The 15,063-nt window shown below is 47.2% G+C and overlaps 1 protein-coding gene across 2 annotated transcripts in view; it reads right to left on the minus strand.

The window, feature by feature from the left end:
• ATG5 (autophagy related 5) overlaps positions 1-15,063 on the minus strand; it is a 299,869-nt gene that overhangs the window by 273,969 nt on the left and 10,837 nt on the right. For both annotated transcript variants that reach the window (XM_030199172.1, XM_030199171.1), the window contains exon 3: positions 4,914-5,041. In XM_030199172.1, coding sequence (XP_030055032.1) covers positions 4,914-5,041 — 128 coding nt within the window. The remainder of the gene's footprint in view (positions 1-4,913; positions 5,042-15,063) is intronic.

The raw sequence follows: 15,063 nt of genomic DNA on the forward strand, positions 1-15,063 counted from the left end.
AGGAAGTAGTCATTCTTGGAGTGGTTACCCTGAGTTGAATCCTTAACCAGCTTCCTCAGGACCTCTATATGGTTTATGGCTTATTGAGTGCCTTGGCCCCCCTGCTTTCACCCCCCTGCCACATTCGACCCCCCCCTCCCCCCGCTGCTGCCGTCAGGTACCTTTGCTGGCGGGGGTCCCCAACCCCCGCCAGCTGAAGTCCTCTTCAGTGCCGGTCTCCGGCGCGTTGCTGATCTGGATCCTGTGTCTGTGAGTCCTGACGTCCTGCATGTAGGAATGTGCAGGACGTCAGGACTCACAGAAACAGAATGCTGAGCAGCGAACGCCCCGGACTGGGAGAGCGGCGCTGAAGGGGACTTCAGCTGGCGGGGGTTGGGGACCCCCGCCAGCAAAGGTACCTGGCGGTGGCGAGGGAGTCAAAAGTGGCAGGGGGTCGGGGGGGGCCGGAAGGGGTGCTAACATGTGCCCCCTCACCTCAGGCTCTGGACCCCCCCCTCCCGCCGAAGTCTGGCTACGCCCCTGAGACAAACAGAAAGGAATGCCATAGTTCTGATCGAGGCAAGGAAAGACAAGTAGGATTATGTAGTATCACATCATACCTTATGCTATGCTATGAGTTTATCTTGTTGGTCAGACTTGATGGACCAAAAGGGTTTATCTGCCAACATCTACTATGTCACTATGGGGCTCATTTTCAAAGCACTTAGACTTACAAAGTTCCAGAGTAACCTATGGAACTTTGTAAGTCTAACCCCCCTATTTACTAAGCTGTGCTAACGCCGAGCGAATGGCCTGTGTCGGCATTGCCGTGCGGCTTAGTAAACGGGGGGGGGGGGGGGGGGTAAGTGCTTTGAAAATAAGCCTCTATGCATATAATATCTTGATTGTATTTAAGGTAATCCAGAGGAAAAATAAAACAGGATTAAACTAAAAATTATAGAAAATAATAAGAGTTAACAGCCACATGGAGCCCTCTCTTCCTAAGCTTTAGGGGTTTTTTTCTAGTTATATTTCCTTTCTTGACTTTAAATATTGGAGGCCAAAGTGAAAGTCTATTGTTCGTTTATTTTCATCTCTTTTGTTCCTCAATTTCTATATTTCTGAATCATCCAACTTTGTTTTTCTTGAGCATAATTGAACTGGAAATCCAATAGTAAAATGACTTAATTTTTTTTTTAAATCTGAAATTAGAAAGTCTTCCTGTAGTCAGCATTATGTAGATTAGTAAAAGAAGAACTTATTTTCCGAGTTCTCCCTTTAGCTTAATGGCAATCCATCCATCTTTCAATTGCAGATTTGTAAATGGGCGGGATGTAAGATTTTTATAAATAAAACTACCTACATTTCTCTAGAATAAGCACATTTTTTGCTGTCAGTCAGCAAATCACACTTTTCACCAGCAATACAGAATCGAGACATCCTTCGGTCAAGCAGTCAAAAACAGCACAAAATTATTCAATAAGCCCAAGTATACACCCGATGCCTTGCTCTGTTATAGACAAAACAAAGAAAAACAACCTTAGCAGAAGTCCAAACACATAACCCATGTTCCACCCCCTCATGACAATTTTCATCTTATTTCCCCCTCCCCCTTTTCCCCTTCCCTTCCCCCTCTCCTAGGTCTCCACCCTTTAAATATTCTATATCATCCTCCTGTAATCGCAAATTGAAGTAACTTCTCCATAACTCTCGAAACCTCTTATGTTTGCCACCTGTTGAAAGCAAATATTGCCAACTGATCCATTGCCCCCATTTCTTTCATTACAGCATACCAACTATTCAGGGGAGGAGGATCAGGGTCCGCCCACTGTTGTAATATGCCTTTTTTAACTAGCAAGGTAGCTGTTAAAATAAATTTGCATTGTGGTTCTGTAAGCCCCTCACCTTGCAGCTGTCTATCATCTATATATATAAAAGGCACTTTGAAGCCTCAAGCCGGAAACTTGAGGCGCCCGAGATATCCGGTTTGGCCTGCAGGCTCCAGTCACTGTAGCTCCGCCCTCGCGTCAAAACGCGATGATGTTGAGGGCGGGGCGGCCCTCGCGTCAAAACGCGATGACGTTGAGGGCGGGGCGGCCCTCGCAACCACGTCACTGAGGGACGAAGGGACGAAGAGGTGTGCAACTCGGAACGGAGGCACGGAGGGGGTGTCTGCAACTCGGGAGGGAGGGAGGGAGGACGGGGGGGAGATTACCCTGCTAGCGCCAGAAACGGGCATTTCTTACTAGTCACCTAATAATATGGCTTACTTCCTTCTTTCTACTAGTAATATCAATCTTCATGCACCCTGGCAATACCACTGGCTTTCCCACGTGTTTTGAGACACTAAATTGCCACCCTAAGATTACTGGAGGGGGTCTTCTTCCCCCCCTCCCCCACCTCAATTCTCTTTCATGTTAGGTGATTGATAGTTCTTCGTCTCTAAAATAATATGAGACCCTTGAATTTCTAGTTCAATCGAATCTAATCTGGCACTTATCCGCCCACTTCCAGAAAAAGGTCCAAGGTGGATAACATTACAAAAAGCCAGTGAATTCACTGGGATGTTACAATAACAATTACATTTATTCCGCGAGACCATATCCATCCACATGCAGGGCAGAACACCATAGCAATCACGTGTTTAGAAACTGGGTGCACTCCAGAAACAGTACACGCTTCCAAAGTTGTCTGGATCAGACCATAATGCACAAAACTGAACCATTCTTTTAAATTCACCTGCAAGCACATATACTTCTCTGTCTAGCCTTTCTGGAAGGCACTGAAGAGGACTGGGTCAAGCAACGATCCTTGCAGCACACCACCAAGTCACTTCACCAACTGACCACCACGCTGAGTCCTGCTGGTCGACAACTCCTCATCCAGTTTATAAATTCTTCCTAATTCAAAACTGGCCAGTTCGTTTACTGGCCCGTGTAGACCACTGTCAAATGACTGAATTCCAGATCTATGCACCCCTTACATCCACCCCTACCACTTCAAGGCTGCTTTTTACGTCTGTTCACAATTATTAGCTTTAGGTTGGCCTTCGAGATCTAAGAACCTTGTTCTACTTAAGTTTGGTTCTAAACCTGTTTATAAGCCATTTTATGGTGATCATTGGACCTCATATATTGCTCCTTAACACATTACTTCAGCGATATGTCTATTCAATATCAAGTCCACTAGCAACTTCACCCCAAACGGATAGCTGCTCGAAAAAGACTTCTTGCAAGGATTTCAGTGCCTCCTACTTCTAGCAGATAAAGCAGCCGACACTCTCCAGTCTTCACATGGCAGGTTTAGGTCCCCTATTAACATTGTTAACCATCAAAAGATTAGCATACAGAGTTGATGATGATACTAGCATGATCATATTTGTCTCTTCGGTGATAGCCACCAATGCATTACATCTCTTCAAGACCACCCACAGCAATTCACTCATTACTTGCTCACTCAGTGGCTTATTTAAACCTTGAACAATACAGAAACTCTTAATTTATTTTACCTGTCCTTCTGAAAAAGTGATATCTTAGGATGACCAGCTCCAGCCCTGATGATTACTACCCCATGAATCCCCTTCTATGTCTATGACCTTAGCCATTTAGACACAGGATTTTCCAGCCCCTCTTGCTCCCCATCTCTTCCTTGCTAGTAATGGCACCAGTAGCGTTCCTAGGGGCGCTGACACCCGGGGCGGATCGCCAATGCGTCCCGCCCCCCGGGTGCAGCGCCCCCTCCCCCCGGCAAAATAACCCCCCGGGTGCAGCACGATCCCCCCCCCCCCCGCGAAAGAACCCCCTCCCCGGGTGCACGCCACTGGGGGGGGGGGGGGGGGGTGCCGCGCGCCTGTCGGCTCTTCGTTTCCATGCTTCCTCTGCCCCGGAACAGGAAGTAATCTGTTCCGGGGCAGAGGAAGCATGAAAACGAAGAGCCGACAGGCTCGCGGCACCCCCCCCCCCCCCCCAGCGGTGTGCACCCGGGGCGGACCGCCCCCACTGCCCCCCCCCCCTTGGTACGCCACTGAATGGCACCAATCTCTCTCATCTCTCAGTACTGCTACCTAACCAGTGCCCTTACTCTTTAACCCAGAGTCTGCCAATCTTCTTGCACTATTTTTGTTTTTCACTTTAACTTTCAACAATTTTTATTAATGACAACTCAGAATATGTACAGTCATTGATATGGTGCATTAACATTCATTTACGAAAGGTTGTCCTCATCAATTACACAATAAAACGTACTGTCATCAATCTTTTCGCTTTCAATCTTTCCACACTCGTCCTTCCCTACACCCCTTCCCGTGCACTCCGCTCCATGGATAAATCCTTCTTATCTGTTCCTTTCTCCACTACTGCCAACTCCATACTTCGCGCCTTCTGTCTCGCTGCACCCTACGCCTGGAATAAACTTTCTGAGCTCCTACGTCTTGCCCCATCCTTGGCCACCTTTAAATCTAGACTGAAAGCCCACCTCTTTAACATTGCTTTTGACTCCTAACCACTCGCCTCCACCTACCTCACCTCCTCTCCTCCTTCCTGTACACATTAATTGATTTGATTTGCTTACTTTATTTATTTTTTGTCCATTAGATTGTAAGCTCTTTGAGCAGGGACTGTCTTTCTTCTATGTTTGTGCAGCGCTGCGTACGCCTTGTAGCGCTATAGAAATGCTAAATAGTAGTAGTAGTAGTTTTATCCCCCCTCCCCCCCCAAACTCTTATAGCTAATGTTACCACCTTCCACATCTCATTTAGCAATTGATCCCTCCTCCCTTTCCCCCCTTCCCTTGCACTATCTTTAATACCCACTATTCTGCCAGTAAATCTATCGGCTGACACAGGACTGCCTGTACACCTCCCCACCACCATATCTGTATACATTAATGCCGTTTCCTTAGAAGTCTTTAAAAATGCATATAAGAGTGTTACGTACCATTTCAAGGGTGTGCCTTCATAGTCAAACCATATCTCACTTATATCCTCTGGCCTCATCACCTTCTGGAAATGTTTTTTCACTTTGTCCGTCACCAGCATTAAGTAACTTATTCTAGGCAACAGCAACTGAAAAGGAAATTTGTGTGAGTGCCAATCCCAGAACGACAGAGTCAAACACACCAGCATTAAAGAGATCAAGTCTAAGCTATCGGAAGTTTGTTTGGGTTGTTTTGTCCATTCGGTTCGGCAGAAAGGCAGCTCGTACTTTGTAAAGTCTATTAAAGAAGAACTTCAGAAAATTCACAGGCAGCAGAATAAATTGCTACTTGAGAATTCACAGTGGTAAAATTACAGGGTTCAACGTTCTCACAAAACAAAGGCTAGGTGCTAGCCGAGGGAGCGTTCCTTCCCTCCCCAGTAACTAGTCTCACCAACTGATACAATTTTTTTTTTTTTGCTTGCGCCCCACATATTAATGGGTTTATAGTTCTGCTTTCCCCAAGGGAAGGAGGAATTCAAGTGTAGGGACAAAAAAAGGACCTTTCTGAAGTTAACAGAACCAGAGGCCAGCTCAGCAAATCGTGCTCCCCAGCCCAGGGGCGTATCTGAAAGTCGACGGTAGCAGGGGCCGGAGCCAGAGTGAGGGGCCACATTATAGCCCCCCCCACCCCCCGTCGCCGCCATTTCCAACCTGCCCCCCGGCCACCATTGCCGACCCCCCCCCCCCCACCGCCGTCACCTACCTTTGCTGGCAGGGGACCCTAACCCCCGCAAGCCGAGCTCCGCTTCCTCCTGCTGCTTGTAAGTTCTTCTTCGTCCTAGGCTCCGTCACTCCGTGCTGTTCAAAGAAGCTGGCACTGCTACCTCAATCCACTTTCGGAGTCTGACGTCCTGTTCGTGCAACGTGCAGCGACATCAGACTCCAAAAGTGGATTGAGGTAGCAGCGCCAGCTTCTTTGAACAGCACGGAGTGACGGAGCCTAGGATGAAGAACTTAAAAGCGGCAGGAGGAAGCGGAGCTCGGCTGGCGGGGGTTGGGGTCCCCCGCCAGCAAAGGTACCCACAGCAACGGCGGGGGAGGGTTGGCGGCGGTAGGGGGGTCCAGGGCGAAATCTGCGGGGGCCCAGGCCCCTGTGGCCCCACACAGATACGCCCCTGCCCCAGCCCCTACAGAACCTCCCAGAGAGCAATAAGCTGCCATCAGAAGCGCTCAAAGGCCAGACAAGAATTCAGAGAAAGGAGGTTTTAAGTTTATATTCATCTTCCTTGTACTTTGGGAGCATTTGAAGGTTTGAAGTCAGCTGGACTAAAATGCCACTTTTATAGAAGAACATGGGATAGCTTGGCTGGGTTATTATTATTATTATTTACTGCGTTTGTATCCCACCTTATCCCACCTATTTGCAGGCTCAAAGTGGCTTACATAGTATTGATAACATAGTTATTCCAGTGAATCAAGTATAGTTAGTATTGTGTAGAGATTAGTTAAGGGATGAAAGAGAAGGAAGGGATTTATTAGGGTATTTATAGAAGGTGGGCTTTCATAACAGAATGGGTTGGTGAAGTGGGTTAGTGGGGCTGTAGGTTCTCATTGTAGGCCTTGTTGAAGAAATATGTCTTCAGAAATTTGCAAAAGGTAGTTGTTTTTTCTTCGATTGTTTTTAGGTCTGTGGGTAATGCACTCCATAACTGCGTGCTCATGTAGAAGGTGGTGGCGTGCATCATCTTGTATTTTAGTCCTTTACAGCTGGGGAAGTGTAGGTTGAGAAATTTGCGAGATGATCTTGTGGCGTTTCTAGGAGGTAGGTCCATGAGGTTTAGTATGTAGGTTGGGGCGTCTGCGTGAATGATTTTGTGTACAATCGTGCAGATCTTGAATGCAATGCGTTCCTTAAGTGGGAGCCAGTGAAGTTTCTCTCTTAAGGGTTTTGCACTTTCGTATTTAGTTTTTCCATATATGAGTCTGGCAGCCGTATTCTGGGCCGTCTGGAGTTTTTTTAAAAGTCTGTTCTTTGCAGCCAGCGTATAGTGCGTTGCAGTAGTCCAGATGACTTATTACCATTGATTGTACCAAGGTACAGAAGATGTATCTCGGGAAGAAAGGTTTTACTCTTTTGAGTTTCCACATGGAGTGGAACATCTTTTTTGTAGTGTTTTTCACGTGGCATCAAGAGTGAGGTTTCGATCAATGTGACTCCAAGAATTTTCAAGTTTTGTGAGACAGGAAGAGAACAGTATGGTGTGGTTATGGTGGTGAAGTTTTTTGTGTTATATTGTGAGGCAAGTACAAGACATTGTGTTTTTTCTGCATTAAGTTTTAGCTGGAATGCATCTGCCCAAGTGTGCATTATTTGGAGGCTTTGATCTCGTTTGTGATTTCATGTAGATCATGTTTGAACGGGATGTAGATTGTGATGTCATCTGCATATATGTAGGGGTTGAGGTTTTGATTGGCTAGAAGTCTGGCTAAAGGTATCATCATTAGGTTGAATAAAGTTGGGGGATCCTTGGGGTACTCCACATTCAGGTGTCCCCAGTCACCCATGCTTAAACATTGGTGGTCAAGTCTTCACATTGCCAGCCATGATGGGGACAATATATACATTTAACCAAGACTCCCAAGTATTGCTGACAGTATTCAACTTACCAGTCAAGTTGTCTTCCCCTCTCCCCTGAGCTGCACGGCACCCTCACTCGCACAACGTGGCAAAGTGATCTACAACACTAGAGTTCCCAAAGCTTCATCTGCCTTTTGCGCGACACAGATGGTAGAAGTCTGTCTGGCTTTGGCCATAGTTCCCACTACCGTTGCCCAACATAACACCTCAACAGCCATGCTGTGTGTCCATCCCCTTTCTATTGAGGCATCCCCTGGTTCTATCCCACGGTTTTGAATTCACTCACCATCTTTTGACTCTACCATCTCTCCTGGACAGGCGTTCTAGGCGTCCACTACCCTCAATGTGAAAAGGTCTACATCCCTGCAACCTCCATTCATGTCCTCTAGTTCTACTGCCCCTACACCTCTGGAAGAGATTTGTTTGTATATTATTAATACCTTTCAAGTACTTAAATGTCTGATGGATGATATTTTCTACAATATTTCTTAGTGTACCTCTCCCCTTTTCTCATTGTTCCTTGTTCTATTTGCATTTTTATGTTTATACTTTTTTTAATTTTATAATAAAAAATTGCTGAAATCAAACATCTATCATATATATTATTTTGCTGCATTTGTATCCCACATTTTCCCACCTATTTGCAGGCTCAATGTGGCTTACATTATATTGCAATGGCATCGCTATTAACAGAGTCAGCGGTTCAGACATGCTGTTATAATTAATGTACAGAATAACAGGTAAATAGGGTAAATAAAATGATAATACATTAGCATACAAGTGAAATAGGATAAGATGTAACATACATAGTAGATAACGGCAGAAAAAGACCTGCATGGTCCACCCAGTCTGCCCAACAAGATAACTCATATTTGCTGCTTTTTGTGTATACCCTACCTTGATTTGTACCTGTCCTCTTCAGGGCAGACCGTATAAGTCTGCCCAGCACTATCCCCGCCTCCCAACCACCAGCCCCTCCTCCCAACCACCGGCTCTGGCACAGACTGTATAAGTCTGCCCAGCACTATCCCCGCCTCCCAACCACCAGCCCCGCCTCCCAACCACCGGCTCTGGCACAGACCGTATAAGTCTGCCCAGCACTATCCCAGCCTCCCAACCACCAGCCCCGCCTCCCGATCTTGACTAAGCTCCTGAGGATCCATTCCTTCGGCACAGGATTCCTTTATGCTTATCCCACGCATGTTTGAATTCCGTTACCGTTTTCATTTCCACCACCTCCCGCGGGAGGGCATTCCAAGCATCCACTACTCTCTCCGTGAAAAAATACTTCCTGACATTTTTCTTGAGTCTGCCCCATGTGATGTTAATAATGATAATATGAAAAAATAATCGAATTAGAAGGGATCAATGTTGGTTGGTTCTAGTATAGATTAGGAAACAAGTCATTAAGGAGGATTCTTTTTGTAAGTCTCTTTGAACAATGCTGCCAGTCAACATACAATTGCGAAGTCTACGGAGTAAGCTTGGGATATTGCTTCAGTCTTAAGAAGCACTTATGTAAGGTGGTTGTATGACTACTTTTAGGGGTTCACTTTGCTTTTCACCCCTGTTAGTTTTTTGTACCTCTGACGCAGCCTGAGGGCGAAACCTGGCCACGTCAGGTAACCTTGTAATAAACCACTTCTTCTGTTACCCTCCTGTTCCATTTTTTTAATCTGCTTTTTTTCTTTTGGTTCACTGCTCAAGGGTAAATTTGTGTCAGTTCAACCATTTTTGGTATGTGAACCCAGGTTCTAAAGATCGTAGTTCTCTATCAGTGTTGGAAACTCCACTCACATTGAGCAAAATAAAATAATCATTTCAGGTAATTAACACCAGAAGGGCACAGCTGTCTGGAAACACATGACTTTTGTCTCACTCAAAACAGCTGGAGGCAGCCAGATAACTTTATTGACAAAAAGACCCAAGAATTACTCAGTGATCAGACTGCATTTCTCATAATGAGACTATCTTTTTGCAAATACAGGAAGGGAAAAAAAGGTTAACAAGGGTTACAATGTGCAAAAATAATTTAAAAATATAAACAGTTTTCAAAAATGTAATATATTAAAGTGACTCATATGAGCTTTGGTGTGTGACAGCGTTATACACCTGATAATCAGATCGTAGCAAATCAAAGCCTATTTTTAAAAAATCTGTATCCAAGTGTTAGTATTCACCCTACAGCAAAAACATATAAAATATATAGTACCAATTATCTTACCAAAATGAAAGCTATTACATAGTGACATAAATGACGGCAGGTAAAGACCTGTACGGTCTATCCAGTCTGCACAACAAGATAAACTCTTTTTACATGGTATGTGATACTTTATATGTATATATATGTATATATACAGAGCTGGTGGTTGGGAGGCGGGGATAGTGCTGGGCAGACTTATACGGTCTGTGCCGGGGTTGGTGGTTGGGAGGCGGGACTAGTGCTGGGCAGACTTATACGGTCTGTGCCGGGGCTGGTGGTTGGGTGGCGGGGATAGTGCTGGGCAGACTTATACGGTCTGTGCCAGAGCCGGTGGTGGGAGGCAGGGATAGTGCTGGGCAGACTTATATGGTCTGTGCCAGAGCTGGTGGTGGGAGGCGGGACTGGTAGTTGGGAGGCGGGGATAGTGCTGGGCAGACTTATACGGTCTGTGCCAGAGCTGGTGGTGGGAGGCGGGACTGGTAGTTGGGAGGCGGGGCTAGTGCTGGGCAGACTTATACGGTCTGTGCCGGGGTTGGTGGTTGGGAGGCGGGACTAGTGCTGGGCAGACTTATACGGTCTGTGCCGGGGCTGGTGGTTGGGCGGCGGGGATAGTGCTGGGCAGACTTATACGGTCTGTGCCAGAGCCGGTGGTGGGAGGCAGGGATAGTGCTGGGCAGACTTATATGGTCTGTGCCAGAGCTGGTGGTGGGAGGCGGGACTGGTAGTTGGGAGGCGGGGATAGTGCTGGGCAGACTTATACGGTCTGTGCCAGAGCTGGTGGTGGGAGGCGGGACTGGTAGTTGGGAGGCGAGGATAGTGCTGGGCAGACTTATACGGTCTGTGCCAGAGCTAGTGGTGGGAGGCGGGACTGGTAGTTGGGAGGCGAGGATAGTGCTGGGCAGACTTATACAGTCTGTGCCAGAGCTGGTGGTGGGAGGCGGGGATAGGGCTGGCCAGACTTATACGGTCTGTGCCCTGAAGAGGACAGTACAAATAAAAAAGTACCACATATGAATTTATCTTCTTGGGCAGACTGGATGGACCATGCAGGTCTTTTTCTGCTGTCATCTACTATGTTTACCTGAGTTTGATTTGTCCTTGCCATTCTCAGGGCACAGACTGTAAAAGTCTGCCCAGCACTGTTCTTGTACTAAAAGTTCTGAAGCTAACATTGAAGCCCCTTAAAATTTACACTCCAGCCCAACCATATCTATTCAGTCATGATCAGGGCGTAGACCGTAGAAGTCTGCCCAGCTCCCGTTTTGTTTCCCAATTACCAGTGTTGCCACCCAATCTCCACTAAGATCCTGTGGATCCATTCCTTCTAAACAGGATTCCTTTGTGTTTATCCCATGCATGTTTACATTAGAGGATCATCAAACACAGATGAAATCGCAGTAAAAAATGTGGTGCATATATGATGGTCCTTTAGTATTTATTTTTTTCAATACCGTTCATTTTGTTACAATAATTAGTACTCTCTTCGACAAGATATATCATAAAGATCAACACGTGTAACTGTACTACCCTTAATACATTCAGAAATGTCGTTTAATGCCTTTTGCTTTAACCCTCTCATGTATCTTACCACCATGTTACCCATAACCCTCTGTAAAACCAAATGTATATTCTCTTCTATCTCCAGTATCCATGACGAATTGTAAGCCACATTGAGCCTGCAAAGAGGTGGGATAATGTGGGATACAAATGTAATAAATAAATAAATACTCTATGCGCCACCACGGACCCTGAGGCAGAATTTCGAAACTTGGGCCGAAGTTGGGCCGTGGAGGGTGTTCAATTGACTGTTGAATATAAAAAGATAAGTGCATTTACCGATCAGTGAATATTCACACAGCTGTTAGTATTTATTTGATAAGTATTTAAGCAGAACAGCTATACTTGTTATAAGGAGGTTTTTGCCTGTGATGATTTAGAGGACCTCCCTTATGGTGATGTTATCAACGACAGAGTGTTCCTCTATTATTTGAGGCTTTTCCTCCATTAAATCAAAAGCATTTTTATACATCAGATTGATATGGATATCGATTAAAGCTAGATTTTCATTCAAATGTTTGGATATCCTTAACAGCTCCTTTTTGGTGTGCTTTAGCAAATGTAGACAAATCAGGCTCAGTACGTGTGTGAAATGTTCATTTTAGACATGGTAGCAAATATATGGCTAAACAGAAGACAGTTCAGATATCTCCGAACCTGCTTAACATGAAAGTCATTGGTCTCAAGTTTCTCTACTGCTAACACCAGCAAGTTTCCTTTTCCAAAATCAGTTAGTCAGCAGTGATCACTGTTCCTTCATCAAGGCAACTTCTCCCTTTGAGACCATAAAGAAATCAGATTAGACAAGTCAGCTGTTACACTGAATGCTAATTGTGATTCTAATTTGTTTTTGTCTTCCCTTCATCACAGTCAACAGAAATAACCACACAAAAGAAGGTAAAATTATGTATAATCATACCTGATAATTTTCTTTCCATTAATCATAGCTGATCAATCCATAGACTGGTGGGTTGTGTCCATCTACCAGCAGGTGGAGATAGAGAGCAAACTTTTGCCTCCCTATATGTGGTCATGTGCTGCCGGAAACTCCTCAGTATGTCGATATCAAAGCTCCATCCGCAGGACTCAGCACTTAGAGAATTACACCCACGAAGGGACACTCTGCCCAGCTCACCACCGCCGAAACGGGAGGGGTACAAAGCTGCCCTACAGCCGCACGAAGCGGAAGGGAGTGCCGGCAGAATTTTAAGTCTCAATCCAGCCCCGTAAAACGGAGGGGAGAGGAATGCAGCAGCTCACTGTAACACAAACTCGTCTTAACTCTTGAAGAATCCAAGTGAAAAAACTTGAACACGAAGTCTTTCTGAAGTAACTGAAGACTAAACTTGAACCTGAAATGCAACCAGAATAAAAACAGTACAGATATCTGGGAGGGGCTATGGATTGATCAGCTATGATTAATGGAAAGAAAATTATCAGGTATGATTATACATAATTTTACCTTCCATATCATCAAGCTGATCAATCCATAGACTGGTGGGATGTACCGAAGCAGTACTCACCCAGGGCGGGACATTGAAATCCCTGACCTCAACACTGAAGCTCCAAACCGGGCCTCCGCCCGTGCAGCCACAGTCAAACGGTAATGCTTGGAGAATGTATGAGCCGAAGCCCAAGTTGCCGCCTTGCATATCTCTTCCAAGGAGACGGATCCGGCCTCTGCCATCGAGGCCGCCTGAGCTCTCGTGGAGTGAGCCTTCAGCTGGATAGGCGGCACCTTCCCCGCGGCCACATAAGCCGCTGCAATGGCTTCCTTGACCCATCTTGCCACTGTAGGCTTAGCAGCCTGCAGACCCTTACGAGGACCTGCAAACAGGACAAACAGATGATCCGATTTCCGGAAATCATTGGTCACTTCCAAGTATCTGATGATGACTCGTCTCACATCCAGATATTTAAGAGCAGAGTACTCCTCTGGGTAGTCCTCCCTAAGAAAGGAAGGGAGACAGAGCTGCTGATTCACATGGAAGCGAGAAACAATCTTGGGCAGGAAGGAAGGCACTGTGCGAATAGTCACTCCTGCCTCAGTGAACTGCAGAAAAGGCTCTCGACATGACAGCGCCTGGAGCTCGGAAACTCTTCTGGCTGAAGTGATAGCCACCAAAAAGACTGCTTTCAACGTCAGGTCTTTCAGAGATGCCCTCGACAAGGGTTCAAAAGGCGGCTTCTGCAATGCTCTTAGTACCAGGTTGAGATTCCACGCAGGCACCACTGAGTGCAGAGGAGGGCGCAGGTGATTAACTCCCCTGAGAAAGCGCACCACATCTGGCTGCGAAGCCAGGGAAGCACCCTTCAGGCGGCCCCTGAAGCAAGCCAGAGCCGCTACCTGGACTTTAAGGGAACTGAGCGACAGGCCTTTCTCCAGACCTTCTTGCAGGAACGCCAACACTGAAGAAATTGGAGCAGTGAAGGGAGAAAGTGAGCCTGCTTCACACCACGCTGCAAAGATACGCCAAACCCTGGCGTAAGCAGTAGAAGTAGAGCGCTTCCTCGCTCTCAGCATAGTGGCGATGACCTTGTCTGAGAAGCCCTTCTTCCTCAGACGCTGCCGCTCAATAGCCAGGCCGTAAGACCAAAGGGGGAGGGATCCTCCATCACCACGGGACCCTGATGTAACAGGCCCTGCTCCACTGGCAGCCGCAGAGGATCGTCGACTGAGAGCCTGATCAAGTCCGCATACCAGGGACGCCTGGGCCAATCCGGACCCACCAGGATTACCCTGCCGTGATGCTTTGCCACCCGGTCTAGCACCCTGCCCAACATGGGCCAGGGCGGGAACACATAGAGAAGCTCTTGTGTCGGCCACTGTTGGAGAAGAGCATCTACTCCCAGGGATCGAGGGTCCCGTCCTCTGCTGAAAAAGCGCGGCACTTGGCAATTGGCCGATGACGCCATCAGATCTAGGCTCGGCTGGCCCCAGCGCTTCGTGATGTCCAAGAACGCCTGAGCAGATAGCTGCCACTCTCCGGGCTCCAAGGTATGGCGACTGAGAAAGTCCGCCTTGACATTCATGACTCCGGCAATGTGGGCCGCTGAAAGCTGCTCCAGGTTCGCTTCCGCCCACTGGCAAAGATTCATAGCCTCCTTGGCTAGAGAGGCGCTCTTGGTACCTCCCTGGCGGTTGACATAGGCCACAGCCGTGGCATTGTCCGACAGGACCCGTACAGGCTTCAACACCAGTACCGGGATGAACTCCAAAAGCGCCAACCGAATGGTTCTGAGTTCCAGGAGGTTGATAGACCACTTTGCCTCTGCAGGAGACCAGAGCCCCTGCGCTGTCCTTCCCAAGCAGTGGGCTCCCCAGCCCGACGAGGCGTCCGTCGTGACGACAATCCACTCTGGGGTCACCAGAGGCATTCCCGCAGACAACTTGTCTGTCTGCATCCACCAGCTCAGCGCCTTGCGCACTGCTGGGTCCAAGGGAAGACTCACAGCATAATCCTCCGACATCGGAGTCCAGCGCTGCAGCAAAGAGTGTTGAAGTGGTCTCATATGAGCCCTGGCCCAGGGCACAACTTCCATCGTGGCTGTCATAGAGCCCAACAGCTGCACATAGTCCCAAGCCCGAAGGGGAGAGGCTACTAGGAACTGGTCCACCTGAGCCTGAAGTTTGACAATCCGATTGTCTGGCAGGAACACTCTGCCCACTTGGGTGTCGAATCGAACTCCCAGGTACTCCAGGGACTGAGTCGGGCGCAGCTGGCTCTTCTCCCAGTTGATGATCCATCCCAGGGAGCTCAAAAGAGCAA

Source organism: Microcaecilia unicolor, chromosome 3, assembly GCF_901765095.1.
Source record: "Microcaecilia unicolor chromosome 3, aMicUni1.1, whole genome shotgun sequence".
Classification (NCBI taxonomy): Eukaryota; Metazoa; Chordata; class Amphibia; order Gymnophiona; family Siphonopidae; genus Microcaecilia; species Microcaecilia unicolor.